The sequence below is a fragment of the Aphelocoma coerulescens genome, chromosome 27 (assembly GCF_041296385.1).
Source record: "Aphelocoma coerulescens isolate FSJ_1873_10779 chromosome 27, UR_Acoe_1.0, whole genome shotgun sequence".
NCBI classification, from domain to species: domain Eukaryota; kingdom Metazoa; phylum Chordata; class Aves; order Passeriformes; family Corvidae; genus Aphelocoma; species Aphelocoma coerulescens.
Window position 1 is genome coordinate 5,293,370 of NC_091040.1, and position 27,646 is coordinate 5,321,015.

The 27,646-nt window shown below is 48.4% G+C and overlaps 1 protein-coding gene across 5 annotated transcripts; it reads right to left on the reverse strand.

The window, feature by feature from the left end:
- Positions 1-745: 745 nt before the first annotated feature.
- Positions 746-27,595, reverse strand: MAP3K14 (mitogen-activated protein kinase kinase kinase 14). Of its 5 annotated transcripts, none has more exons than XM_068996332.1 (16): positions 27,465-27,595; positions 19,580-19,852; positions 18,973-19,042; positions 16,530-16,737; positions 15,822-16,415; positions 14,663-14,800; positions 12,408-12,537; positions 11,588-11,719; positions 11,050-11,154; positions 9,795-9,958; positions 9,285-9,435; positions 8,346-8,696; positions 7,011-7,117; positions 5,571-5,715; positions 4,923-5,023; positions 746-3,845 (listed from the first exon to the last, which is right to left on the reverse strand). In XM_068996332.1, exons 2-16 carry the CDS (start codon positions 19,830-19,832, stop codon positions 3,681-3,683), a joined length of 2,814 nt encoding a protein of 937 aa, XP_068852433.1. In that variant the 5' UTR covers positions 19,833-19,852; positions 27,465-27,595; the 3' UTR covers positions 746-3,680. The 5 variants fall into 5 exon arrangements, with proteins under 5 accessions (XP_068852433.1, XP_068852428.1, XP_068852431.1 ...); XM_068996327.1 differs by having other exon boundaries at positions 16,530-16,740; XM_068996330.1 differs by having other exon boundaries at positions 16,530-16,740; positions 27,461-27,595.
- Between the last annotated feature and the right edge of the window lie 51 nt (positions 27,596-27,646).

A 27,646-nucleotide genomic window follows, 5' to 3' on the forward strand; every position in this document is an offset into this window, starting at 1 on the left:
AGGTCTGTTCACAGCACAGACACGTGGGTGCACGACAGCACAAAAAATGTGTTTCAAGATAACTGTCCTCACTCAGCAGCCCGGCCACAGCCCCCCAGCCCGCTGGGCTCGCTTACAGGAAGGATCCAGCTCCGTGCAGACATACAGCTCCTGCAGCAGCAGCAGTAGAGGGGCTGCAGCACTGGGAGGTGTGAGAGGATCCCCAGGGCCCTGCCTGCCTCACCCTTGCACCTCCCAAGGCAAGACTGAGCAGCTCCTAGTGCAGCAAATCCCCCACAATGGGACAGAGGGAGAACAAGGGACTGCTTGGAAGGAGAGAGATGCCAGGATACTCGGCAAAGCCTGGGCTTAGATCCATCAAAGTTAGTGCTGCCTCTTCAGCCCCAGAAATCACAGAATCCTGGAATATCCTGAGCTGGAAGGGATCCCAAGGAATCACCCAGTCCAACTCCTGCCCTGCACAGACACCCCGACAATCCCATCCTGTGAATCCCTGTGAGCGGTGTCCAAATGCTCCCAGAGCTCTGGCAGCCTCGGGGCCAGGACCATTCCCTGGAGAGCCTGGGCAGTGCCCAGCACCCTCCCTGACTTCTCCTGCATCCCCCAAACCCACGGGTAATTAATATGTAGCAGAGTTTAAGCAGACCAGGCTCCCCTTCCTGGAAAATGTCTTACTCAGCACCACCATCTTGTTCTCTGGGACAGCACATCAAACCACCAGCAACAACAAAAATGATCTTTTTTTTTTTAGCTTTATTTTTTTTCCCTGTGAAAATGCAGGTCAAAAACATTAACTTCAAGAAATCACAGTTTTATAAAGTGTCATTCATTCCATACAAGCTCCTCGTTCCAGCACCTTCCCCCACTGCCCATCCTAAAGAGATGCTCAGCTCCATCTCACCTCACCAACAGTGATTTTTCCAGACTTCCGGAAGGAGCTGCACACAAGAGCCATCTGTGTTTATCACTCCTACTTGTCCTCTCCACCCTGAGCTGGGGTTCTGTCCTAAACACTCGTTATGAAACCTGACAGTTCCAGCCAAATTCGAACTAGGATAATGCAAATCTTCCCCGACTTTCTGCTGTCAGTATTGCCTTCATCTGGAAGCTGGGTTGTTTGTGCTTGTCACAGCAAAGTGACAAGCCAAGGGAAGAGGAAACTGTCCTGGCAGCAGGAGAGAGCCAGGGAGAGCTCAGGCTGGCTGGCAGCACAGCCTGAAGACCGTCCCAGAGGAGAACCCCAGCTCAGGGACTGGGAAGGCACCAGTGGTTTGTGGGGCTGCCGAGGTGTCTGTCCCCAGGCAGGGACTGTGACACCACATCCCAGCCTGAGGGCAGTGACACGGCCAAGGCTTGTGGGCTGGGAACCTGCAGCCTCACTTGGGCACTCGTGGTGGCAGCAAAACAGGACTGAAGGCTTTGGACAAAACAAAGAGGGTGGATCCTGGCTAATGCTGCTGTGAGGGTACCAGAGAACATGGACATCCATGGACTCAGGGAACATGAACAACTCCATGGACCTGGAAACCATGGACATCTCCATAGGCCCTGTGAGGACATCCTAGGCCAGGGAGTGTTCGCTGCCCTTGTGCAGGTGGCCTGAGTTCAGGTTAATGCTGCAGATGCAGAGCCCAGGAGTCCTGCAGACAGTCCTGCTGCTCCCCCTCCCTGCTGCTCCAGGGCTCAGTCCTAATGCCAAGGCATGGAACTGGATACCAGGACACTGGAGCATCCCGCAGGCGACAGAGGCACAAGGTGCAGCCTTTGGGATGGAACCCACGGTGCTTTGGGATTGACACACCACCTCAGACTCACAGAAACAACCAAGAGTTTTCCTCCTGCCCCTCAGAGGAAGCTCAGGAAGGGAGCCAGGCATGCACTGAATGTGTGCTTGGGAGCTCCTGGGAGCCCTGGAAGAGGCACTTGTATCCCTCCTGCTCCAGAGCTTAAACTCTTAGTAGTTTATAGCATCTGAAAAAAGAAATCGAGCCAACCTACCCCTTTCCCCACTCCCTCCTGGAAGACATTTGCATAATGTGTTAATTATTTACTAAAAAGCCCCTGAATGTGGCATTGCAGATATAATTAGGTGCCTATTTTGGACAATGTATTAAGTGCTTTAGAACAAAAAGTGCTATAAAAACTATACCCAGAGTGGTGACAGGTTTCATTTTTCTTCCTGAGTTCCACTTTTTTATTACGTCACAACTTGAGTTTTCTGAGCAGGGATGTTGCTGTCTGGTGGAGCAAAACCAGCTCCCATTCTGGGACACCAAAGGGAAAGAGCATCCATTGTTTAAGGAGTGCTGCTCCTCAAAAAGGGAGTTCAGCTTTTCCCAGCTCTTTACTAAGTGAACTTCCCATGGGAAGACTGCCAGCATTCCTGCCCTGCTGTGTCTCCCAGCCCAGCACGGATCTGGCAGAGCCCACCTTGGCTTTTGGGAGCTGTTTCTCTGCCCAGGCTGGATGCAGAGCCCCTGCTGAGAGGCAGCCACAGAGCCACAGGGAGGGACTGTGATTTCAGGTGTGCCAGACCTTGGATCAGCCCTGAACAAGCACACTCAGAGCTCACAGCTCCCTCAGGATCTGTTCTGGGATGGAGAAGGGCGAACGACACCCACCCACCTGAACTTGACCTGTGAGGTTTCAGTATGTTCCAAACATTCACAAATCAGTAAAAAAACAGTTCAAAACTTAAGGCATTCTGGGCTCAGCTGCCCATCCCACTCAGTGAACCCAGTTTGAAGTGAGAGGAGGAGTGGGAAGCCTCATGAGGCCAGGCTGAGCTCACAGAACTGGGGCACTGGGCTGGATTGGGAGCTGGGAGGGAGATTTTTATAAACTCTGCAACAAAATTCAGCCCTGTCACAGCTGACACAGCTGCTGTCCCCCACTCCTCCAAGGATGGGACAGTGCACCTGAAGTCCCACATTAGAGGTGGGAACAGGATGGAGGAACAATCCCTCCACCCTCCCACCAAGGAATTCTGTACCCTCCTCCTGCCCTGCCTGCCAGGGACACCAGAGAGAGCATCAGCTCCTCTGAGACCTGCAGGTAGGAGCTGTAAGCAAAGCTCTTTCTGGGAACAAAGCTCTTTTCTGATTCAAGAAGGAAGCGACTGCGGGAAGGGTGGGAGGTGAAACCAAGAACCAGCCGGTGACTGCTGTTGATTCTCCCCATGCAAAAGGCTTGAGGTGGAAATGATGCTCCCCAGAGCCTACAGAAATGGTTTTTCCTCCAGCTGGAAGGAAGTCAGCCAGCTCCCCTCAGCACAAGCAACCCCAGCTGCACTGAGGGCACCCATCCTCCTCCTCTGGGCAAGCCCAGCAACGACCGACCTCACCTCGGAGCAAGAGCAAGAGTTCTCACTCAATCCCCCTGCTCTCCTGAAAAGCACAACCTCCTTCCTCTGAAAAGCAAGGAATTTCCACCTACCATTCTCAAGCTCTAACACACCCAAAACAAGTAATTCCCACTGTCCTGGGGAATGTCTAAGCTCAGGACATGTCTTGGAAGTGGATCAGAACAGCCAACAGAAGTGAGGCCCGAGGGCAGTGAGCTGTGATCCTGCTGTAGCACAAACAGCAGCCACTGCACTTGGTGCTCCATGGCAGGGGAGGTCAGAAGCTTTTGCAATTCCTTCTCTGCACAAGGTGCAAACCTCCAGCGCAGGCAGGGCTTCAGGGCCTGTTCTCCAGCTGGCCGTGCTTGACGCGCCAGGCCCAGCTGACGCTGCAGTCGGGGGCCAGGGTGCACTGGAGCTCGATGCCAGAGTCAGGCACCTCCATGTCGTAGTGCACGGGCTGCCCCTCCTTGGTCACCAGGCTGAAGGCAGGGACGGGGATCTGTGGAGCAGAACACACAGAGCTGAGTGGCACTGCGAGTCTCCTCCAGAACATCACACCCCTCCATCACACCCCGCTGCCCAACACAAGAACAGCTGCCAGGAAGGGGCTCGTGCTTGGCAGGAACATCCTGAACTCCTCTCACAGGGAAATACCTCCCAGTTGGACTGGGCAGTGCCCACCCTGCTGCCAAAGTGCCTCCCTGAGCTCTGGGCCATGGCTGGGGGGTCCTGAGCTGTCCACGTGAGCTCCTCTCCAGGTATTTTGCTTTGTGATCCCCACAAGAACAAAATCCAGAGAGAACCAACACCACTGGAACATTTTCTGGCCTGGTGCAACATCTTTTAGAGACGATCCCATTTTACACTCAGATGAGTCACAGTCCCACAGACACTCCAGAGTTTCTTTCAGGAACAGCCAAAGCAGCTCACAGAGAGGTTCACAGGAGTCTGCCAGCATCTCCAACAGAACAAGTTGGAAGCACCCCAGCCAAGCACAGCTCCTTTCCCTGAGCTGATGCTACTGTTCATGATGAAAAAGCCATATAGTGATTCTTTAGGGAGAAGGGGAAGAGTTTATAATTGAAAAGAAGGATTTTTTAAGCTGCAGCACAGGTGTTTTCTAAGATACAGATCCCTGTGGTCACTCTGACAATTGGCACTGGCTTACAATTCAAGTTTGATACTAGGTTTAGGCTGGATATTAGGGAAAATTTCTTCACTGCAAGAGTGGACAAGCATTGGAACAGGTTGCCCAGGGCAGTGGTAGAATCACCATCCCTGAAAAGGTTCAAACAATGAGTAGATGTGGCACTTGGAAATATGGTTTAGTGGGCATGGTGGGATTGGTCAAAGGTTGGACTTCATATCTTGGAGGTCTTTTCCAACCTTAATGAGTCTGTGATTCAGAAAACATCCTCTGGGACCACACTCACAACAGCAGCACTGAGCTTCTGCTTCTAAAGGTGTCCTAAGGATCCCTGAACAACTCCTGGGTCTCCCTGGCATTCAGGGGTTATGAGCAGAAGGGAAGAAATTGTTCCTCAATGATGCACTGAACTCCCCCTCTGTGTCTCACCTGGCTGCTTATCCCCGTGGCAATGTCTCCCACCTTTGTCCTGTGGAAATCCCTGATGTGCAAATTTTCTCCACTTAGCAACTGGATCTGGATTTTCACTCCTGGAATGCACAAGAGATTCTTTAACTTCTGCTGAGCCACAAGGACCTCGCAGTCCACAGCAAAACTGACTGACAAGGCACACACATGGGGAAAAACTCTTTTTTGTCATTAAGGATTTAATTTATGTAGGTCTTTTGCTGAGCATGGAGCTTGCTGCAGACAGCAATGACTCAGAGCAGAGCTGCATTTAGCAAGAAAGCAGCTGAAGTGATGGATTAATTTGCACAATATGCCCTCAAAATTCTGGGTAGATGTTTGTGGTTATAAAACACTACTTGCACATGGAAGCTGCATGAAGCAGGGAACACAGGCCCTGCGTGTTCAGGAACTTCCCTGGATTTTACTGCACAGACCCAGTGCCTTCCACCCATCTGTGGAAGACTGGGCCTCCTCACAACCCATCTTTAGGGGTTGTGAGGAGGCCCAGTCTGTGCTGGCATAGCAGCTGAAGGATAAAAGGAGCTCAAAAACTCTATATCCAGCCCCTCTAGATGGTGAGAAAATGATTGCTGGCCATTTATCCCAAGTGTGGAAATGCAGACCCACCGTTGAAGTAGCTGGGAGTGTCCGTGTGCCGGCTGCGGCTCAGCAGGTTGTTCCAGCTGCAGCTCTGCCCGTCTGCCTGGCTGTTCCAGGAATGGATCCCAGAGCTCATGGTGTCCCTCAAGCTCTGAGAAGCCTTCATGGAGTTCTGCAGGAGTAAGCACAAGTTTGTCTGAGGCTCCGAAAGAAAATGAGCTGGCAGATGAGCATTAAAACAAGGTCAGGAGGAAAAAGGTGGAAATCCAGAGGGATTTAAGGCTGGGCCTTAGTTAGTCAACGTTTCTGTGCCACCTGGGAAAGGGAATGGATAGCAGTGCACCAGTGTGCAGATATTATCAGATATTCTCAACAGTTAAATCAATAATGAGCTGAAAAGTTGGGTGAGAAAAGAGGAGTTGTACCAACTGGCAGGAGAATTAAGCCTGAGTTAAAATATTTGTCACTTACTGACATTAGAAACACACAGGAAAAACAATTAACTGTACAAAACCAACCACAGACCCTGTGCTGCTGCAGTGTTGGGAAGGGTCTGTCCCAGTCAATCTCACAGCATCAGCACAGTGGTCTGTACCAGGCAAACGTCAAGTTAAATGTATGGGGTAGGTGTTAGTGGGGAAAACCAAGCAGAGTCAGAGCCCACGCTGCACACCGTGTGTGTCAACAGCTGAGCTGTGCAGAACTCCCTCAGTCCTCCTCAAAAAGCACTGGAAGACCGAGAAGAGAGACAAAAATAGGACACAAAGCTGCTCCCAATCAGAATTGACTCCTGCAGATGCCAGGCTGCACAAATTTGGGACTCGATGTCTTTGAAAACTGTGATTGAAGGGCTTTTGTCCTTCCCTGGTCCAACAGGGCTTATTCAGTGCTCCTCACTGAACTATTCCCTACCTTAGGAACACCAGAGAGAGCAAACCAATTTAATTAAAATTGGCATTTTAATAACTAGGACTATGTATTCATTAGTATCAATGGGTTAAAATAAGTCCATGGAGAATAGATCCATAGGCTGGGAATGAATATTCAAGATTTGGGTATCTGTTTTCCTGTCCTATTCTCCTGGTCTTTCCCTAAACTTCCCACTGGTGGCCACTGCTCAGCTGCTTGGTGCAGCTTCTGCCCCCATCACTGCCTCCCCAGCTCTCTTCTCCTGCACAGAGTTGAGGCTGCTGAGATTTTCCATATCCACACACTTGAAGCTTCTGGGGAGGATACAGCACAGGAGAGCCTCTGGAGGAAAGGATCCATGCTGCACAGCAAACCAAAGCACAGCTACAGCCCTCAACACTGCAGTGGGCATGAGCAAAGCTTTCTTCCCAAGGTGCTCCCCAGCAAACTGGGTGTCAAAAAGCAGCAGCAAAGGTGAGAAACTCCAGATTTCCATTGGTCACAGCTCCCAGTTTTCCAGAGGGGGTCAGCCAGTCACCCCCATCCATCCCCACTCACCTTCTCACTGGCATCTGACACAAAGGGGCTGTCGATGCTGAGGCACGAAAGCATTTGCTCTTGTTCTTCCAGAGAGTAAGGCTGGGAAAGGCTGTTCAGAAACAGTTCTGCAGCAAAAGGAAGAGAAGGGAGACATTTCCAGAGTTTCCTTCCATGCCTCCCTGCTCTAATCACAGCTCTGCAATTAACACCCAAAGCCTCTTCAGCAATATTTAATGAACATTCATATTGGTGCCAGCAAAACCCAACACACAACTCTGCCATGCAGAGGCCACAGCCAGCACTGTGACACGGGGAAACTGAGCCAAGAGGAGCTGGATTGTGCAACAACATGCAAAATAGCACCCAGAATTTCCCAGCTCTTGCCCATTATGTCTCCTGTGAGATGTCAGTCTAGATCCATCCACGTTATCAGGGAAAGGTCAAACTCATGTACTCAGCTCTCACCAGTATCTGGATGCTTGTACTCCCTTATCTGGATACAAGGACTTACAAATACTGCAAATATTCCTGATAACATCCAGATATCCCATATATAACCAGCTCTCACAATGCTGCTGAGACTCAAAGCCATTTGAGAAAGAAGCTGCACACCAGCAACCCCTAAAATTCCTCATTCCTCAGTTTCCTGACAGTTGCAATTGAAACCACTTTCTTCTTAACTTGAAGTTTTCCATTCACTTAAAAAGACTAGAAAATATGGGAGAAAAAAAGAGTGAAATGTAGAGTTATACTGGGGCAATGGAACTGGACAAATCACTGATTTCCACACTGGATTTACTGCTGGTTTTCAAACTCTGGATTGCTGTTGGTAACCAGATTCCTTGGCTGGTGGCTGTAGATTTTCCAATGCCCAGAACAAAACACTTGCAGGCTGATTTTAACTGTACTGCTTTGCTTGACATGTGTCATCCCTTTATTTTTATCCTGGCTTGCCTCAATTTTTTAAAAAAAAATTATGTTTGAACCCAAAATTCCAGATGAAGTTGGAATTCTGACAGTTTATACAGTGCAAATAAGCACAAGTCTGAAACAAGCTGTTTCCTAAGACGTTCCTGCACCTCTCTCAGAAGGTTCCCTCCTGTTCAGGAGGAAGGAAGTTCTGTTCACTACCTTTGTGGCACATTTAATTGGTTAAGAACTATTAGTTTTGGTTGTTTAAAGGAAGGTTGAGCAATTTGTGTAATGAGAAAGGAACTATGAGCAAAATGACATCCAAGCTGAAAACCCGAAAATAAACTGTCAACAGGCCAAGAGAAAGCAGCTGTATTTTTATCCTGCTCTCAAGCAAAAAAAAAAAAAAAAGCTGAATTCCTCCCCCAGCCCAGTGCTCACCAATTTCCAGCTGCTGAAGTTCTTGCTCTGAAATGGTTGTGGCTCTTTCCACGTGGCTGCAGCTCTTCAGGGGCAGAGGAGTTGAGGAGAGAGGAGGGGGATCACAGGTCTCAGGTAACTCCTTGCCCTCATTCCAGTGGGTTCCCTCAACCTCCTCTGTTTGCTCCAGAGATGGGGGTGGTAGGACTGGGCTGGCACAGGAAACTTTGACTGACAGTTTTGGGTCAGAACCAGTCTCAGAAACTGGGCTCACTGTGGGGGACAGGGATGTCTGTGCACTGTTTTCTTTGTTCAAAGATAAATGTCTGGGCTCTCTGTATTCACCCTTCCAGGGGCTTCTCACACCTCCCACTACAAAAAACAAAGGAAACAAACAATAAATAAATACAAATATTATCAAATAAAGCAATAAAAGAGGTAAAAGTTTTCCTTTGCTCTAAGAGTTTTTAAGTGTATTTGCTGTAAAATGCCCAGTTTCTTCAAAAGATAAAACCAGATCACCTCCACAAATTCTTGCTGTATTACAGAACCACTCAGCAGGATTAAGTTGAAATAAATTAGTGATGGTGTCAGAGGGAAGACTGAACCACAGGTATGACTTACAGCTACGGATGCAATAAACCTCTGCTTGCAGTTGTGCTGCACACCAGTCTCTCCAGGTGCAGCTGACAGGAGCTCAGGCACAGCACCTGAACAAACCCACAGAGAGCTCATCTCCTTCAGCAGAGAAGGAAGAAGAGCATGTGACAGCATACAGGAAATTATCATTTATTTGGGTGACAAACACTCGGCTGCAGGCAAAAGCCATCAACCCAAAACATGCATCAATGCTGTGAAAATGATACACTGGACAATAAAACAGAGTGGTGCTTCCCAAAGGAACAGAACCAGCAACTCTCCTAGTGGGAGTAGGAAGGTTTAGTTACACCAGGACATTACCTTCCTCAAGGGCCACACTGGTCTTAGTTTTGAGCTCTGATGCAGATGCCCTGTGGAGAGGCTCCTTCTCCAGCCCCAGCTTAATAATCTCAGCAGTGAGAGGGTTGCAGGAAGGTGGAATTTCCCTCAGAGGAGGCGGCTCTTTAGCGATCTGTGTAACAAACAGGAAGTGAAAGGGGCTAGACCAGAGAGGCTTCATTTGATTTCAGGAAGGTTCTTCCCACCCCGAGAGCATTTCCAACTGAAATGAAAGCATTAAGTGAGACCTGAACAGTAATTTTATTACAGCTGAATGGCTCAAAAGTCACACCCAAGTCATGAGCAGGGTACAGAAGAACAGCCCAAGCAGAGCAGGCTTAAGGAATGCTCAGCTCCCAAAGCAAGGCTGGCATCCTGTCAGATGCCCAGCTGGCTCCCAGCCATCCATCCCGAGGCGAGCGCTCCCTGACCAGGAATAACAAGCTCTGGCAGCTCACCTGCCTGGCACTGCAGAGAGGCTGGGTCACTCACCTTCAGGCAGAGGGGGTGGTTGTAGTACTGGGTCCAGGGGTGGCAGCCGTTGAGCATGTGCAGCATCATGCAGCAGCTGCTCCATACATCCACCTTGGAGTCACAGCGCTTCCCCATCACCACCTCTGGGGCCATGTGGGTTTCTGTGCCAGGCACGTAGTTCCCTAAAACCATCCAGGAGAAGAATCACTGCATGCAGGCAAGAGAAATGCTCCAATGCCACTGGTGAGAGGCCTAAGGCAGACTCCCTCTCTTTTCAGCTGAAGTGAGAGACCTGTCACCTTCATAGAATGGAATGGTTTGGGTTGGGTTGGGAGGGACCTTAAACCACCCAGTGCTACCCCTGCCATGGGCAGGGACACCTTCCACTATCCCAGGCTGCTCCAAGCCCCAATGTCTAGCCTGGCCTTGGACACTTCCAGGGATTCAGGGGCAGCCACAGCTGCTCAGGGCACCCTGTGCCAGGGCCTCCCCACCCTCACAGGGAAGAATTTCTTCCCAATATCCCATCTTCCCTGGCAGTGGGAAGCCATTCCCTGTATCCTGTCCCTCCATCCCTTGTCCCAAGTCCCTCTCCAGCTCTCTTGGAGCCCCTTTAGGCACTGGAAGGGGCTCTGAGGTCTCCTCTGAGCCTTCTCTTCTCCAGGCTGAACAATCTGATCTCTCCCAGCTTTTCTCCATAGTGGAAGGGCTCTACCTTAACCCAAAAAGTAGTACTGTGTGCTTTTAGAAGCTGTTCCCTCTCAGACCCATCCCTTACACACAGAACAGGGATTAAACTTCCCTTTCAAGCAAATCTGGGAGGCAAAACTTGAGCCTGATGTTAGAAAACATACCCTTCTCTTTCAACACCTGCATGAAGAAGTACTGTTAAGTTTAATTGTCAAAAAAAAGGAATTTTGCTTTAGTGGAGGTCAGAACTCTTCCCCACTATTTAGTGAGGTTACACAACAAGTCAGAATAGGATTTTAACGTTTCAGTGTGGTTTCTTGCAGGGACAAAACACTGAATGCAGCATGCTGACATAATCTCACAAAACCCCTTCTAGCCTGGGAGATAAGGACCATCACCTCCCAAATTTAGGGTCATTTTGGCTGTCAATGGGATGCTTCACAGTAATACCAATAAACCAGACACCCTGAGAAATGCTCAGCCTGGAAAATGCAGTTGCTTGCAAATCAGCCACATGTAAATGTTCAAGAGAAAGAATGAGTCAGAAGGGCAATTCTTCAGAAGACCAGCAGCAAAGCCTCACCTGTGACCAAGCACTTTCCCAGCCCGTCCGGGTGCAGGTGAGCAGAGTGGCCAAAGTCACACAGGAGGGCCCTGCTCCCATCGTCCGACAGCAGCACGTTCTCCGCTGCCAACGAGAAGGGTTCCATTAGTACCTCTGGATTAGGAGATGGGAAAAACAGTCAAAAGCACACAGAATGACAGTTTTATAAGCCCAAAGGGTTTATTTCTCCGGAGGAGTGTCACTGGCTTAAGCAAATACAGAGCTGTAATTATCTCTGTTTATAAACCACCAATTACCTGCCCTGGAGATTCTTGTAGCCCAGTGGTGGGGCAGCCTGGGCAAACAGCCTGCCAGACCCACGGGGTGACAGGAGGAGATGACAAATATGATATTCCCAGCAGTCTAGAACCAAGGGAAACTCTAATTTCAAACACAGATCTGAAAATCTAGTAAGTAGATCCCATAACTTTAGTAAGTAATCCCATAATTTAATCTCCAAGCAGTTTGCCTCTTCTAAGAAAAAGGGAAGAACAAGGTACTTCAAACACCTTCCTACCTTTGACATCTCCATGGAGAATGTTTTGAGCATGAAGATACTCCAGACCCTCTAACACCTGGCCCAGGTAGCTGAGGGCTCTGTCCTCTGGCAGGCAGCCACTCTGCTTAATGAGCTGCCCTAATGAGCCACCTAGAAAGGAATCCAGGGAGTCCATGTTAGCTTATCTTTAAATTCTCCCCAGCATCATCAGCATTCCTGGTTGTTTCCATTGAAAAAATGAGATTTTCCAGGTCTGACAGCACTTATCTTCCACACATGGCTCTGTTCCTTTTGTTTATTCCCAGAGTTTTTGCTACCCACAAAACCAGGCCTTGTTAATAAGGCTTTTTGCTGCGTGTCAGTTTAACAGTGTTGCTTTGGAGCAAAAGCAACTGCTCTGTGACCAGAACAGGCATTTCTAGGTGTAACTGACCACCAGCTCATTCTTCACAGCCTGTTTCCCATGGTTCTGGCCAGAAAAAGAGCACCAGGCAATGGAATCATCTAGGTCTGCTTAGACAGTACCGCCTCTTCCAGGGCATGTGCTCCACGCGGTGCCCTGCAAATCAACAGGAAGCACAAACCAGCCCCCAGCTGTGTTTTACTGGGAAAAAGAGACACCTTGAACTGGAGTGAGGCAGGACTGGGAATTATTCTCCCCACAGCAAGCCTATTGCAGGGATTACACACACCCATCCCCACCCACTCGGGAATTCACACCAGGAACATTCTGGATGCATCGAGGAACTAACAAATTCAAACTGGGGCAGGAGGAAGAGGAGGTCAACGTGCACTGGACAGTGCCAGTGGGGCTTCCATGGTGCTGTCCCCTCCTCACCCTCCATCAGCTTCATGAAGATGGTCACCCAGGGGCCCTCCTTGACGGCGCCGTACAGGGGGACCACGCTGGGGCTCGTCACGGCCGCGCACGTCGTCAGCTCCTCGGCACGGAAGTGTTCCACCTGCACCTACGGAGACAGGGAGGCACTGAGCGATTCCTGGGATGGAGCCTGACACAACTGGCCCTCTCTGGTGGCTGTGTGACAGCAGAGGCACAAGGATGGGTTAATTGGGCTTGATGGTCTTGGAGGTCTTTTCCAAACTTGATTCTGTGATGTTCTTTAACAGAACTCAGCGAGTGCAGCAAGAAGTGGGAACACTCGGGATGATAAATCCTCAATGTCTAAGGAAAGTGAAGATTTATCACAAAAGATGCCTGCTTGGAATAACTCCAGATTACAGCTGAGGACTGGTACCCTTCAGCAGAAAGGTAATTTCTGTCTCAGTAAAAAGAAAATTCTGACAACTGAACATTCTGCTTTTATAAAAGAGGAGAAAAAAAACCCCGGGGATGGTGTAAAACTTGGCAAAAATTCAACTTCCCCAAAGCAGGAGGGAATACAAAATATGTCCACAAGCAGTGATCTGCATGGTCACCTTTTTAGGTGGTGTTCATCCTGAAAATGGTTAAAGAAAAACTTTATTCGTTAAGTTCAGCCAAACTAAATAAAACAAGAATTTGCTGAAGTCCAGAAGGAAAACATGAGTCATGAAGATTCTGGTGGGAAAAAGATGCATCATGTTTCTTCACTGTCAGCAATCCAGCTATAGCTGGCTTTCTTTCATCTCAATTTGGAGAGCAGGTGCTTCCAACACCAGGTCTGGTGAAAGAAGGTGAACTAGTGCCCTCCTCTCACAGGCAGCAGCAGGAACTGGAGACAGTTACTCATGGAAAATTAAATAGATCATAGAGAAGGGTCCAACTTGCATGTTAGAGCTCTCTCCTTTCAGAGTGTGAGTTAAGAAGCTGCATTTCTGATATAAAGAAGCATCATTTATCCTTCAGTAATTGGGGGGGAAATGACATTTTGAAAGACTTCAGCTTCTCCTACTTTCATGTTTCCCTTTTCAGCACAACCATCCTCCTTCCTGAAAATACACCCCACAAGGAACAGCTATTTCTCCCAAGACTGTGGATTTGCCACATGGATAATACATTTAAATAGCTACACACTGACAGGAAACAGGCTGGTTGTGTCACCACTAAATTTCACACCTGAACTGTGAGGATGCAGAATAGGAAATAATTTCCTACATGCTTGAGAGATGTCTGTTTCTACAGCTGACAACTGAAATGGTTAAAGAAATGCACACACTGGCTTGTCTTCCCACTTACATCTTTCCACAGGGAGCACAGCAAGCTGAGCCCTGTGTAAATGGGGGAAAATGGACATTTTAAACTGAAAAATGCAAGTTACAGTTCTTTTAGCTCATAATATTTTTGTACTCAAGACAAACACTTCCCACATGCTTGTTGAAGTTTTCTAGTGGAGGAATGTGAGAAACATCAGTTCACAAGGGTGATGAAGCTATTGAAGTGTAAGTTCAAATAAAACAGTTTACATTTTCCTCCTCTCCTTGCATTATCCCTCTGTCTGCATCCCTGAGGCCCCCACAGCAGCCTACAAACCAATACCCTGATCCAGGTTATATTCTACACACTTCCTACATTGTGTGACAATGGCACATCCTGGAGTACAATAGATTATAGTGCCAGCTCCTGGAAAAACACACATCCTTTTCTGCATCTGGAACAGCATCACCTCAGAACAATGTGCCAGCACTGCAGATGACACTGAGGAGATGAAAGCTGTTTTCAGAGCCTACTGACTGCCTTGGGGTTTTCCTACTTCATTCCTTTTTCAACAGGGAAATAAATACCTGCCATGTAACCATTTACACCTGACATGGCTTGAGATAAGAATAGTTAGATAACAGACAACCCCACACAGCTGTTGCTCCCCTGCAGTCACTCACAATCATTCAAAAATCTCTACTCTTGCCTCAGCACCCAGGATCCCTTTCAGCACACTTTAAAGCCAAATGAACTTATTTCTGGCTGCTGAGCTTGACTCCTGTGCACATACAGGTCCTCCATCTGCTTCTCTCTCTGCCATCAGCCTGAAGTTTTCCCTTGGACACAACAGCAGCACTTCCCCGTGACTGTACAACAGGATCCTTAGGAGGCGCTGGGAGAAGCTCTCTCTCCGTGCCTTCCTGTGCCAGGACCCACCTTCTCTCACACAGAATTACCTTCTTGGCAGCACACTGAAATCCTGTCTGCTTGTCCTCTATCTTGTACACTTCTCCAAAAGAGCCAATGCCCAAGGAACTATGGCACTTGGTCCAGTGAACCTCTTCTCGGTACTCGTAATCCACCGGCTTCAGCTTCTGGAAGTCCAAATAGAAAACAAGATGAAGCAAGGAAAGAGACACTTAAATGTTGAGCTGCACAGACAGAGATCAGCATTCTCAGAAGCAGCACAAGGACAGCACATCTCTAGAAATCCCAGTCCAAGGTTACTTCTGTCACAGGCTTGAGATGAAACCACACAGGATGAACCTACTTGATTTCTGTGGGCTCTATTGGATCTAAACGAGTGCACCCCACTGTTGTAAAGAAAGGCCACTACGATTTGGATGGCTTTGGAGCTCTGTGTTCCTCCCTTCTCATGTAGGACATAACTACAAAGCTAAATCCTACAACAAACCAAGACTCCCATGACTAAATGCAGGCACTGTGTTAAAGCTTTTCTGCAGTCAGTAGATGGAGACTGTGCCTTAGGTGTCAGTGTGAACACGTTCAGGCAGGTAAGGGACACCCTGAACTCCACAGACCATACTGACAGGGTCACACTGATCCCAGGGAAGTCCTCCAGGAGGACTTGAAGGTGTTGAGAGAGAACTGAATTCAGAAGAAGTGAATCATGTCTCTAGGATTTAAATGCATTTCTGTGTCCAGGCCCTGTGCTTGGCAAGGGACGCTGCAGGAGCTGCTGGTCCCAGCAGAGGCACAGACTGGCCTCCTGCACCTCCCCTTCTACCCAGCCCTGGTTTCTGTCACAGTCCAGCTCATCCAGAGCCAATAAATATTGCAGCCTGGCTGAATGGATTAGGCTCTTCCCCAGCAAACAGAGGACATGGCTGAAGACTGACTAAGCACAGAACCACTGCTCAGAGACAGGTCTGCGTGTCTGGTGACTGAGCACAGCATGGAGCCAGCAGTCTGAGACAGACAGGGCTTTAATTCCTGCAGAAAACAACTCAGCATCGTTATCTGGCACCTTCAACCAGATCCAGAACCATTGAGAAACTGCAGTTATAGAAGTAAGCACATGGATGCAGATTATCCCTCTCCCAAAGCCCAGGAGAAATTCTGCCTCCCACCACCCCAGAGTGGGGCTCAGATCACCTCGTTCAGCAGCACGCCTTCATTTTCACTCGCTTCATGGAATTGTTCCTTCGGCTCCAGCCCACCTCCTCTCCACGTTTTGGCCAGGCTGGCTAAATTTTGTGGTTCACCAAAACTCACGCTCCCCTTCAAGGCATCTACCAAATATTCTTCCACAGAAAGCTTGTCTGAACTGGTTTGCACAGACTGATTGATGCATTTGGTGAAATTGTATTCTAGGTTTAGGCCAGATAAGCGACTGTCTTGATAGTTGAGGTCACCATGGAAGTATGTGTCCAGAGCATTCCACTTCATGGCATGGAGAGGATTGTCCACATTTGGGAAATGGGGGGGAAGGATGTTGTAGGGAAAAGGATGGAGAGTCTCAGGCTGGGGAACAGTGTCCCTCTGTTTCCAAACATGATTAAGGCACTGAATAGGGCTGATCAGCTTGTGCAGTTCAGTTTTGTATTGGCTCCTTGGGGAATGGAGTTTGCCCGTGGACAAAACTCTGTCAGGCTTCTCAAAAGACAGTGGATCATAGCCCAAGTCCTTGTTAAATTCAGGAACCCAAAAACTGTTTCTATAAAGAGTACTTTGGTGTGATTCATCCTCCTGAAAACAAAACCAAAGAGCTGAGCAGGAACCTCAGTATAGACACCCAAAATTCACCCAAGAGTTGTTAGGAGTTTGCAGGGACAGTACAAAAGGAAGGTCGAAGATTCTCACCTGGACGGGAATTGGGGTGCAGCTCTCCTGTTCTGGAGTTCTCGGACTTCTCCTGCCAGCAGCCACAGGCTGTCCTTTCAGCTTGGATCTTTTCTTGTGCCGTTTCTTCTTGGCCCTGCCTCGGTGCCTCCCTCTCCAGGTGGGTGCCATCCTCCCCTCCGTGGCATGGGCCACATTGTTGGGGATCTGATCGAGACTGTCCGAGCGGCTGCTGGAAACCAGAACACAGCAGGGCTCTGAGATGTGACAGGGGAAGCACAGCTCAGGTGACACCTCCAACCCACAGAAAGAGAACTGGCAACTCTGCCTCCTGAGAGTCAAAGAACAAAGAACTAAAACACAACTTCTTGCCTTCTTATGGGGGCAAGTCCAAGGTCCAGGCACAGCAGCACCTCTGGCATTGTATAAAAGAAATGGTGGCGTGTGGGGGAAGTGAAACATTAAAGTGTCCCAGGGTTTACAAATTCTGGAAGAACAAAGAGACTGGAACATGCAGTCACAGAATGGTTTGCATTGGAAGGGACCTCAAAGCCCATCCACTGCTACCCCCTGCCATGGGCAGGAACACCTTCCACTATCTCAGGTGGCTCCAAGCCCCATCCAGCCTGGCCTTGGACACTTCCAGGGATCCAGGGGCAGCCACAGCTTCTCTGGGCACCCTGTGCCAGGGCCTCACCACCCTCACAGGGAGGAATTCCTTCCCAATATCCACCTAACCCTGCCCTCTGGCAGTGGGAAGCCATTCCCTGTCCCTTGTCCTGTCACTCCAGTTCCTTTGTCCAAGTTCCTCTCCAGCGCTCTTGTATCTCTTTTTTGAACATAGCAAAGCAGAGGGAAAAGCACTGCATGTCTCCAGGCTGTTCTGAGACAGTTTGTGGGTGATTTCTAGTGAACACAGAGATGATGAATAAATGCAGTCTCGTTTAAAAAATTATTGAAAGTAATAAATACGTTCATAATATCAGCAGCCGCTCTACTTCGAAGGAAAAGAGCTTTGCACAGAGAAAAGGGATGTCTAAGTGCACTCAAATAAAACAGATTCCAAAAGCCAAAATGAGCTGGCTTGTAAAGCTCAATACTACAACATGATTTCTGGGAATGCACAGATATACACAACACTCCAGCTGGGGTCTGCACAAAGAGATGAACTCTCAAAGAGGGATATTTGCCTGCAGTTACTCAGGGTCAGAAAGCAATGGTCTCTAAGGTTCCTTTCAACCCAAACATTCTGTGATTCTATGATTCAATACCAACCATAGCAGTTAGATTTTTTTAATTAAGCTCTAAGAGAAAACAGGATTTTTGACCTTCAAATGAAGCAATTTGACTGTTCCGTTGACTCAGAACAGTTCTGAGACACTTCTCTGCCTTTCCTGATCACTGATGCAGGGCACAGCAAGCACTACTCTCTCCATCTTTTCCTGATGTTTTAGTGCCAAAAGATGCCATAAGTAGAGGTCTGGTTGGTGGCATCAGCACAGTGCTTTGAGCCTGAACATACAGCTGGTGTTCATCCCAGAAAACCCCAGAACCCACATAAAACCCCTCAGAAATGGGGCACTTTGCACTCCTTCAGATGCTTCATGGGACAACATCATAAAGCCACTGGACAGTGTCAAACCACACACCCCACAAGGTTTCTGAAGCCACCAGGAAACAGGCAGCACCTAATTCTGTACCCCTGTCACCCATTTCAGGGTGCTGGGGCTGCCTGATGGGGCTCCAGTGCTCCAGTATGTGCCTCAGAAAGCTCCAGTATGTGCCTCAACAGCAAGATATTCTTCCTGAAGAACAAACAGCTCACTCTCAGGTCACTCCAGAAAAGCAATTCCCAGGCCTCCACTTGTCCATCCCAAGTGTCACTGTCCCTTTTACCACTTCCAGCATCTCTGTGTTCACAACTTCTGCTGCTGATGCTGTCACTAAGCAAAGGTTCTCCCACCCCCTTTTATCCTTCCAAGAAATTAAGCTGTTCCCTTTTCTGAAGACTCCTTCTAGCAGCAGCCCAAGTTTCACACAGCTTTTCAGCAGATGGTGTAACAGTTTCAAAACCAGCAGCACAGTTCAGTTAAAAAAGACTGAACAATTCTCCTTGGATCCTTCTACTTCAAGCCTATGAACCTTAAAAAAAACAGTCATTTCAAAAGAACTTTGACCATCCAGAAACAGAGGCAGAAGGCTACAAGGGCAGTAAATCTGCAGGCATTAACAATAACACAATGCAAGGTGTTTCAAGTGGTTTGTGCCTAAACTTGTACTTTTTCCTGACAGGAAGATATTTTGAGAAAGACACATTCTTACCAGGCTCAGACTGAAGAGCTAATTCCAACAGGAGTGCTTTTGGAAAAATACTTTAAGTGCAGAGAGCCAGGGTGATTTGGAACAAGGACAAGTCAGCAGACACAACAGTGAAGAGGGGTGTTTGTGTTAAGAGGTCTCTCACCTGTAACGTTTACTGTGGGCAATAAAGGATCTCTCTGATAAAGTGGGGCTGAACTCCTGACTGTTTTCACCTGTGTGAAAGAAAACAGGATCATCCCTTGTCTTAAGCCAGGCAAAGTCTCTCCCAGTAACAACTGGACTTAAACAGCTCTACCACTGTGCTAAATGAGTGATCCAGACAATCACTGCACAGTCATGTCACACCACCCACACTACATTCTTCCTCCCCCACAATTAGGAGGCTTCCCAGCTATCTCCTGATCCCCCAGCTCTTTCCCAGATGACAGCTTTGCCTTGGTTTCCTCCTCTTTATCCCCTCTTTTAAACACCTTTCAGAAGTCAGCCAAGAACAGGTGACCCCCAGGACACAGATCTGGTCGAGGTGCACGGGCCTCATGCTGGTCTGTTATTTATGCCTTATTCAGTGGATGCTGCCACATTATTAGGAGATTTCATGAGCTTCCTAAATAGAGTCTGGGATGTGTCATCAGCTCCACCCCACTTGGGATTACAAATAGATGTGGTCTCAGCTCTCCAGGAGCGCCGAGGGAGTGAAATCTTATCCCTCCTTACACATTCCTTTTTCTCAATGAAGCGCAGCTACTCACATTCTGCTTGGGCAATAATAGAAATTGATGCACAGCCTCCTTCTGTTTCTTCTTTTGCTGTTCCTTTGGTGATTACATCATTCAGGATTTTCCACTGACTGTGAAAGATGACCTTCTTTGAATCTTCTACTTTGCAAACACTGCTCTGCTTTTCACTCACTGTCTCTTTCAGCCCCTCGGCAGCCGTGAGCTCCTTCTTGTGTTTGACGGCTGGATCAGGAGCTCCTTGGCATGCAATTCCCATCACTGCCATTTCCCAGGTTCACAGAGACACTGAGCAAGAACAGAAAAACAAAACACTTGTCAAAATACTTCACAAACAGAAGCAGCTTCAAGTTCACGAGAAACAGGAGGCTTCTGAAGGTATCAGATTAATAAATAATTTAAATTAAATCAAGGTCCTGCCCAAGTTCTGAGCTGGAGGAAAGCCCTGGAGTGCCAGTCCTCCATTTCTGACTTGGACCACTGAAGATCTGAATATTCAACATTCTCATGACTGAAAATATGCAACTACATGGGTTTCAGAGAAATTTAATTCTTGGTATATTCCCTTCACTTCAAGACAAACAGTGAAACCAAAGAGAAAAAGGAACTCCCATATCACTAAACAGGAAGAATATTCATCCCCAAAAAAAGGAAAAAAGGGAAGACATGAAAGTTCTTCTCCTAGAGTGCACCTGGGGGGAATTATACTGTGCTCTCACACCACATGAATGGCCATAAACTCAGCTAATTCCCTTTTTCCCTAAGCTCAATCAACCTCAAAGCCATTCCTCATTCTCCCCCAGTGAAGCCAGGCTCGACAGCCAACCTGACATCCTTGGTGCTCCCTTCCTTCTTCTACATCACCAACAACTTCTGCAACCCTTGCTCAAGCCTATCAGAAGCAGAGAGAGTGCAGGATTCATGGAAGTTGGTGTTGGATAGAGGACAGTGACGGTGCTGGAACAGATCCCTCTGCCTGGCAGCTGGGGAGGGGATCAGCACAGGCTGTGAGCTGACCAGGAACACAAATGGAGCTCCAAACAAGTCCCAGCACAGGCCAAACCTTGGCCAATTGGCAGCACAGGGGAAGGTGGAAGGGAGCCAGGGATGGAAAGGGAGAAGCATAAACCAGCATGGAAGCAAAGCACTGAGGGACAGGATGGGGATACCCAGGGGTGAAAATCAGCAACGTGGAGAGTGAGGAGTTCCCTACAGCACGAGCCTCTGGGGAATGCAGCTTTGGCTTAGCCCCTGATCCCCTCACCTTGGATTCTGGAGAAGTTAAACCAGTTGTTTCCTTATAAACCAGAATATGCTCTGTTGCCCCTTAAGTGCAGAGATCCCTTCCTTGTACCAGCCCTCCCAAAGCACAAGTATAAAACCTTATAATGGACATTTCCACCCTAAACAACCCATGGAAGTTCAGAAACCTTGGGCAGCATATACAGGCATTAAGTACCACAAACCCAGGATAGGATGAGGAGGGACATTTTATCAGAGGCCAGGAAAACTGAGATATCAGCACCACTACAGGAGCACTCCTTGAAGCTCATCAGCTTCAATCTGCATAAATCTTTCTTCTTCTTTTTTTTTTTAATTCCTTTTTCCTTTCCCTTTCCTTTTTTCTTTCTTTTTTTCCCCACCTTGAGCAGCTGCCTGGGCCAACAGGACATTTACTCCAATAGGCTCCTGGCAACAGAGATGAATCAGGAAAATGACAAAATGAGTGGGTGCTCCATGCCTGAAGGACCACCAAGGAAAAGGGAGGCATTTGGGAGCCAAGTGCATGAACCTTGGTGCAGTGAGTCACCTAACAACCTGGCAGGTATACAAGGAAAGTCAACAATGACCACATTCAGTGGCCAAACAGAGAACAGCTGCTGTGCAAAAGAAGTGCTGATGACAGTATCCCACTCATTACGGCCGTCCCGCTCCCTCTCCTCTACAGAAATTATGTCAATTCTCAATGCTGTAAAATAATCCCTTGGAGCAGCAGGAGTAGAGCCTGCCAGATGACTAACCCAGCCACCAGTGACCAAACTGACAAGTTCAGAGCTATTTTTATCCTCACTCTCTCCTGACTTGCATTAACTCTGTCTCTCCTTGCCCTCCCCTCACCTTCAAGGTCCTACGGCGCCAACCAATTCCCATCGCCAAAAAACACAGAGTTCTACAAGTCCCTCCTCGGCTGAGTCAAAGGAGAACAGAGGAAAGGGAGAAACAAAACTGCAAGTCCTTGTTGCCCTCTGAAATGGCAAAGAATAACAAGGAAACATAACTGAGATTAAAGTCAACAAAGCTCTACCTCACTCGCAGACTCAAAGAGACCGAGGCAGCAATTGTGAGCAACGGCCTCGACCCGGGCAGAGCTCAGCCAGTTTAATGTGTGACTCAGGTCTGTGGGGCTGTGCAGGACCAGAACCTGCAAGTCCAGCCTGGTTTAACTGTTGCTGCACAATGCTGAGTCCTTGGAAAAGTCAAACACCAACTATTTTTATGGTGTGTACAGCAAAGCACGGTGGGCAGAAGTTGTGATTAAAAATAAGCAATCAGAAATTTTAAATCGTTTTTGAAGTGTAACTTCTGCCTGGAGAAAAGGAGGCTCAGGGGGACTTTTATTGTCCTCTACAGCTTCCTGACAGGAGGTTGAAGCCAGTTGAGGATTGGGCTCTGCTCCTGGGGAACAAGAGACAGGACAAGAGGAAACAGCCTCAAGTTGTGTCAGGGAGGTTCAAGTTGGATATTAGGGAAATTTCTTCACTGCAAAGCTGGTCAGGCATTGGAATGGGATGCCCAGGGCCCACCCATCCCTGGAGGCATTCAAAAAACAAGCAGCCATGGCACTTCATGGTATGGCTTAGGTGGGATTTGGTTGAGGGTTGGACTGAATGACCATGGAGGTCTTTTCCAACCTCAGTGATTCTGTGATTCAGAACTGAACAGGCCTGACTCATCTCTGTGCACGTGGAGGGAGCAAAGAGAGGGGCAAAGTGCTCCTGAGTCCCACTAATTCGGACACAGGCACTCGGTCTCTGCCCAGACCCTGCACACAGCCCTTCCAGGGAGCTCCAGATAAAAGGGAGCCTGGGGAGTAGCAAATGGGTACCTGAGGATGCACAGGAAGCCCACTAAGAGCAGGATTTACCCACATGAGATGCTCTGGAGCTGCGGTTGCCCTGCCTGTTTATGTGCTCCAGGATGAGCACAGCTTCCTGTACAGACACAAGGCACAGACGTGCGACACGGGGAGCTTCACGCTCCTGAGCTGGAGGGTGGTTGTGTCCTACCCAGAACTGCTTCTCTGGTTTTCAAAACCTCCTCTCCCTCAGCCAGGTCACTTAGATACAGCTGTAATTCTTGCTTTCAATATCCCTGACTTTCTTCCTTCTGTGGACATGTGATGGGCTCGTTATTTTCAAGGCAGAAAGGGGAAGTCAGGTAATGATGCAGGAGATAAGAGTGGATACTGTACTCCTAACCCACAACGGGCTTTTGATAGCAGCCTAAAGCTTGTTTGCTCCTTATCTTCACTAAGGGTTTACTCACCTTGGGTTAACTAATGTTAGTTCCCACTGCTGTAAAACAGAAAGTGTGTTTTTACAGAATGAAAGCCAAACAGTCTCAGTTGTGCTGTGAAGGCACCACTCCGATGGCAACTCCTCCCTCACATAATGTGTGGGAGAAAGTAAAGTACTGGATAAGGTCACCTGAGACTTGTAGGGAGTCAGAATTAATGAGATACTCAAACATTATTAACGTAAGAGATAATCACATGCTTTCTGCTCTTTTAAAACCACCTCCCCCCTTCTCTAAACAGGCCCCTCTTCAGCTCTTCCATCTCAACTGGAAAATGTTTGGAGCAGGGGCCTTAAAAGAGCATTTCTGTGTTTCACGAAATCGTTGTGGGAGGAACTCAGAGCTGGACAAGAGCCATGCAAACACCTTTTCAGCACTGAACACCACAATATGGGATCCTGCTTAGTGTGCGTGGCTCCAATCCCCCTGGACAATGGCTTTTGGGAGAATTTCAGTGAATGCTTTGCACACCAGCCCATAGATTTGGTCAAAAAAGACTTGGGAAAGAGCTTTAAAATATGCATAAGACTTCCTAATTCGACTTCACCAAATGGAGATTTCTTCTCCTCATCTGAGTGTACCCATTCAGCAGCAGTTTCACACAGACATTTAGTTTGAAAGGAAAGAAAAAAAAAATGTTTCAGTGAGGTTTCCCACTTCCTTATGGAGAGGAGTTCTGAGCACAGAGCACTAACTCAGGTTGCCTTTGCAGCTGCTGCTGGTTTGATCAAACACAAGGAGCATTTTTAGCCATGTTGCTTTGCTGACCACCACAACAAAGCAACAGCTGGGAAGAGCCAGGAATTTCTGCATCACTAGAGCAGGGAATGTCAACTGAGAAGAACACCACACACCTTTTGGGGACCTTCCAGTCCTAACAGCTGTCAGTGAGCATGGGAGAAAGTGCCAAGTCTGCAGCTAAAAGAACCTACACAGAGTATTAGCTGCAAAATCCTTGTGTAAAGCCATCAAACCTTGTCAAGAAACAGGTTCTTTCAAAGGAAAAAAAAATAGATTATATTTGTTACATGGATGGATCACATTAAAAATCTGGTTTGGTTGGGGCCCAAGGCATGTGTGTATACATATATCCTTTATAAATATACTTTATGTATATATATGTGTGTATATATATATGGAAGGATTCAAGGCCAGGTTGGACGGGGCTTGGAGTAACCTGGGATAGTGGAAGGTGTCCCTGTCCACGGCAGCAGGTGAAACTGGGTGGGCTTTAAGGCCCTTTCCAACCCAGGCCCTTCCATGACTGTTTGTAGAACGCTTTCAGACCCCGGGCACCACTCCCCTCCATCCCTGCCTCCTCTCTGCCTGGATGCCACTCATGGGCTCCCCTGCCTGCCCACGTTTCAGATGGAACTGAAATTAAGACGGTTCCGTTTTTGGCCGAGGCAGTTTAAGGCCTGTTACTGCAGCCCAGGCCTGGGGTGGAGATTTAAACTGCTCAGAGCTGTCAGCAGGACAAGTTTCAGTTTGTGTCAGAAGAGACTTTAAAAAAGCAGTTGTAGCACTCAACAGCCCCCTGACCTCAAAACACACTTAATGCTGCTTTAAGTGAACTTGTCTGAGAGAAAGGAAAAAAAGACACTTCCCTTGTGTATCTAAGAGCCCCAAAGTGAAAATAAATAGAATGCCTGACTGATTAAAATCCTGGTGAGTCAGAGCAGCAGTTGCTATTCCAGGGAGCTCTCAGCCTTCACCTCCCCTTCAATAACCACTGTGACCCATCCAGCCATTCCAGGGCTCCTGCACAATCCCCTCTGGTCCCTCTTGTGGGTATCCACAGATCTATCTGAGGAGCACCAGGGAAAGCTAAAAACCTTCTCCCCAAAGCACCACAAACTCCCTGTTTGAAGCACTTCACTATCAGCCCTATGTATGAGCACGTTATGCTACAAACGATAGTCAGTATGTAAACATGTTCTTTAAAGTGGTTTGATAGTAAATACTCCCAAATCCTGTTTCAGCCACTGGTGTTGCTTACTGTAAACATCAGGATAATGAGCCTCAACTGTGTTTTTTAGTTGTCAGACACTAAGATATTGCAATAGTTTGGTTACAAAATCTGCAGAGAAATATTTGACTGGGTTTAACTATCAGCAGATTTCTAAAAGCACCCAAACACACCTTTATCCTCAATTCCTTGAGGACAACCTGAGCACAGCTCACCCCTGAACAATTCTTTTCATGTTGCTGAACAAAGATATGAACACCACCATTTGCCCAGAGCTTACAAACACCACCACAAGCTCATTCCCTCGAAGAATGGATAGTTTATCCCAACCACTTTGTAAACATGGAGAACAGAAATAATCAGAACAAACTTCAGCCTGATAAGGATTTGCTTCCCAGCTGTTCTCACACAGCTCTCAGGCCACTGCTTAACAACATCCTGGCTTTGACAACCCACTTGTGAAGTTATTTCCTAAACTACAACTAAGTGATACAGTAAAGCACCTAAAGGGACAACTTCCACCAACCACCACAAACACACCTGAAAATCAATTCTGCCCAAGCCAGACTGTCACCAGTTGTTACTTTACACTGCTTTGCAGCTTTACATTTCAATCATTTATAAAATCCATGTAAATCTATGGGGAAGCAGTAAGGCTGGCATGCCAGGAAAAATCAACCCAAAAGTTTAGTTAAATGTAGCATAGACGGAAGCAGTTCTATATAATCTTAGTTTATGAGTGGTCCTGCAAATTCAGTTGTGATGATGCCATGCTATAAAGTCAAAATATGAACTGATTGGGATGATTTCTAACTGGCCAGCCTGAGCAGACTCTCATGAGACAAACTCCCACATGAACTGTGGAACAGAACTGCCTTTAGGCAAGACAAGGTCCATGTTCTTCGGGGCCCTGATGTCACTAAACCGTGATCAGCAAAGCCCAGTCTCCTACAGACTCAATTCCCACGTGTCTGTCCCTCCTCCTGGTCCCTCCATGCATCCGGATCTCCCTCTCCCAGCATGTCCAGACCCCTTCCTAACTCAGGGCTCTTTTACTCCCAGTCAGCTGCTCATCTCAGAACCTGGAAATCTTTCTGTCCTCCAGACCTTGATCCCTCTCCCTCCACCAACAGATCTGACACCTGCCAGCAAAGTTCAAAAGTCACAGAAGGAAAGCTGAAGAGTTATGGTCACTTTGCCTCCATCCTCTTGGCAATTATAATAATAATTCAGCACCTCATCACTGGTACAACACCTCAGCTCTACCCCCTCCCGTTTAACACGGAAAGAAGACTCAGGACAGACTCATTAACTTGAAGTTCATTACCTCCAGTGATGTTGGATCAGGTCCCACAAACCCTTTAGGTTTTCAGTTATGTTTGTTTGTTATGCTCCTTCACAGCGCTCTACAAGATTCAGTCTCTTAATACAGTTAAAATTTAATAGTTAATAGCAAGTGACTCATTCCCAAGGAATCCGGTGGCCGTGCCAATAACAGATTTCAACTGAGGTAAAATGCAATAAAGCAGCTCACTACAGACACACTCAATTCAACTATTCTTATCACTAATGTCACAGCACAGAAGCGCGAGTTATTACTCATAAAAGGGTTCAGAAAGCCGGTTGAAAAAGAAATTCGGACTTTGTTTATAGGTGCTGGTTTCAGACTGCTGCGTCGTACATGTGCGGAGCACTCAACACATGTTTCTAATGCAACCAGTTAAAGCTGACAGGAAGCATCTGAGATCAACCACAGCAGCAACTTATTAATCAGCAAAGAAACACTTCAACCTTTTGCCAGAAAAAAAAAAAAAAAAATAGGCATTTAGTTGTGTCAAAGAGACGCTCAGAGGGAAAAGGACCGGGTGGTCCAGGTGAATTAAGGTCTGGCTCGGTTGTGTTGTGATGAGCTCCGCTCATCCCTGCCTCATTCTCCCCTCTCCAGGGCCAGAGATGGGCGAAGTCCCTGCACCGGGACCCCGGGGAACCGGGGAACTCAGGGAACTGAGGAGCCTGGGGCACCAGGAGATCAGAGAATCGGGTAGCCCAGGGCACCGGGAGCTCGGAGCACCGGGAGCCGCAGACTCGAGAAGGCGCCGGGCAGCGCAGTGACATCCACGCTCCGAACACACACACACAGCGCTGCGGCGGGAGCGGCTGCGGCGGGGCCCGGAGAGCCCGTCAGCCGCTCGGAGCCCCCCGGCCGGGCCGGGGCTCCTCACACGCTGCTCCCGCCGGCAGCCGCGGAAGCTCCGCCAGGCCCTACCGGGCAGATGCGTCCCGCGGCTCCCGGACCGAACACCGCCCCTCGGACCCGGATCCCGCCTCCGCGGCGGTGGCCAGGCCCGCACCTACCGCTCCGGCACGGCACGGCACGGCACGGCTCGGCTCAGCCCGGTCCAGCCCGGTCCAGTTCTGCTCAGCTCGCCCGGCACAGCCCGGCGCGGCCCCTCAGGCCTCTCGGCGGCTCCCGCTCACTGACAGGCGGCGCCCAGCCACGGCCCCGCCCCCTGTCTCCGCACAGCCAATCACCGCCC